Source organism: Plectropomus leopardus, chromosome 11 (genome assembly GCF_008729295.1).
Source record: "Plectropomus leopardus isolate mb chromosome 11, YSFRI_Pleo_2.0, whole genome shotgun sequence".
Lineage (NCBI taxonomy): Eukaryota > Metazoa > Chordata > Actinopteri > Perciformes > Serranidae > Plectropomus > Plectropomus leopardus.
In genome coordinates, this window is record NC_056473.1 from 6117294 (window position 1) to 6119302 (window position 2009).

General features: G+C 50.7%; 1 protein-coding gene across 1 annotated transcript; it reads left to right on the top strand.

The window, feature by feature from the left end:
* Positions 1 to 266: 266 nt before the first annotated feature.
* LOC121949798 (leucine-rich repeat-containing protein 10B) lies at positions 267 to 1457 on the top strand. Its single transcript, XM_042495566.1, has one exon. It carries the CDS (start codon positions 267 to 269, stop codon positions 1455 to 1457), a length of 1191 nt encoding a protein of 396 aa, XP_042351500.1.
* The last annotated feature ends 552 nt before the right edge of the window (positions 1458 to 2009 follow it).

A 2009-nucleotide genomic window follows, 5' to 3' on the forward strand; every position in this document is an offset into this window, starting at 1 on the left:
CTACTACTACTATTATTATTACTCCACAATTTGTTAGATATTTACTAGATATTTCCTAGATGAAGGGACGGAGAGACACCTGACAATCTGCTATGACATGGCTGCAAAAGTGTTAATTGTACCGGACCGTGATGCTGTTTGCAGCCGGTGGGTTCAAAAACAAGACAGCAGCAGCTCCCGGGCGGAGGGTTAACTTGTCACAGACACTGCCTCATCAAATGACTCTGTCCTGACTCACATAGGAGTCAGGGGCTGCAGGCCACAGCATGGGTAACTCCTCCAGGAAGGGAGAGGGTGAGGAGGAAGAGGAGGGGGCGAAGGATGGCGAGGAGGCAGAAATCACAGAGAAGATGAAAGAAGAGGAGGTGGAGGTGGAGGAAGAGCTACCGCTGGGGGTGGAGGAGTTGTTCGAGAGTGGAGATCCCGTTCTGGACTTGAGCTACCGTAAATTTAAGCGCTTGCCGTCCCGTGTTAGTGGACTGCTGCATCTGGAGAAGCTGTACGTCTGTGGAAACAGTCTGCGCACTCTGCCGGATGCCGTCTCCCAGCTGCAAGGCCTGCGGATCCTCGCCCTCGACTTCAACAAGATGGAGGACGTCCCCCCGGCCGTCTGCCAGCTTACTAACCTCACCCGCCTCTACCTCGGCAGCAACCGGCTCATGAGCCTCCCGCCCGAACTGAGGAACCTGCAGAGTCTGCGCTGCCTGTGGGTGGAGAGCAACTACTTCCAGAGATTTCCCCGGGAGCTCTACGACCTGCCCCACCTCAAGTCCCTTCAGATCGGGGACAACCGGCTGAAGACGCTGCCTCCTGACCTCTGGCGCATGGAGGCTTTGAGGGGATTATGGCTCTACGGGAATCGCTTTGAAACCTTCCCCAGGGTCCTGCTGCGCATGGAGCACTTGGAGATTTTAGACCTGGACCGCAACAAGATCTCAGAGTTTCCCAGCCTGAAGCGCCTCCATGCCTTGCGCCTCTTCTCCTATGACCACAACCCAGTGGAAGGCCCTCCGAAAGTGGATGATGAAGTGCTGGTGGTAGGGGAAGGCGCTGCGGAGTTCTTGGAGGCACGCGAGGCCAGGAAAGAGAGACTCAGAAAGGCTGCAGAGCAGGAGGCTGAGGAGCTGGCTCTTGTAGGAGAGGAGCCAGTGATTCACGGCATCCTCAAGAACAGCAACTCTAACTCCAAACAAGCTGTGGTGACTGTAGAGGAGGCGGACATTAAGGAGGAGGCGGCAAAGGAGGAGGAGGAGGGTGTGGAGCAGCCTTTCACTGAGTATGAAGGAGCTGAGCTGGAATATGACGAGGAGGGGGTTGAGTATGAGACAGAGGAGCTGATATGTGAAGGAGAGGGGTTTGAGTATGAGGGGGACGAGCTGGAGTACGAGAGGGCTCAGATGGACTACGAGTACGAGGAGCTGGAGGACGACACGAGGAGACAAGATGAGAGGGCCTGAATAACCCCTCATACATCCAGACTCAGACAATCTGCAGGCAGATAGCAGCTTAATTAGTTGACTGTTGAGAATATTTTTGACCTGTGATGCATGTCGGTCTGATGGTTCATTTTGCTGCTCTTCAGTTTACTGCACTGCACACCAGGTCTAGTGGGAGACAGACAGCTGGCCAGCGCATGTTAACATGCAGGGACTAGGGATGTTTTTTTGCACTCGATCCCGATCCAAGTCATTAGATTTTAATATCTGCAGATATCAAGTCCTGATCCGATACTTTTATTTAGCTGGATAACACAGCTGCACAATGCCCACTTCAAGTACTTTAAAGTTATTAAAATCAATCCAGTGACAGCTTAATAGCTCTGCAATACAAGAAAAATGCCTGCATATAAACAGTTCCTTAAGGGTTTTTGTAATTTAATTTTTACAAAATAACAAAGGAAACAAACTAAAAATATTTTTTGGCTCTTATCATAATTCCAGTTCAGTTCAGCATTTGGTTTTTCAAAAGACAAAGTAAACAAAGTAAAATGTGTCTTCAGAAATTGCTCT

Coding starts and splice junctions, on each gene's coding strand:
- LOC121949798 (XM_042495566.1), top strand. CDS start 267: ATGGGTAACTCCTCCAGGAAGGGAGAGGGTGAGGAGGAAGAGGAGGGG.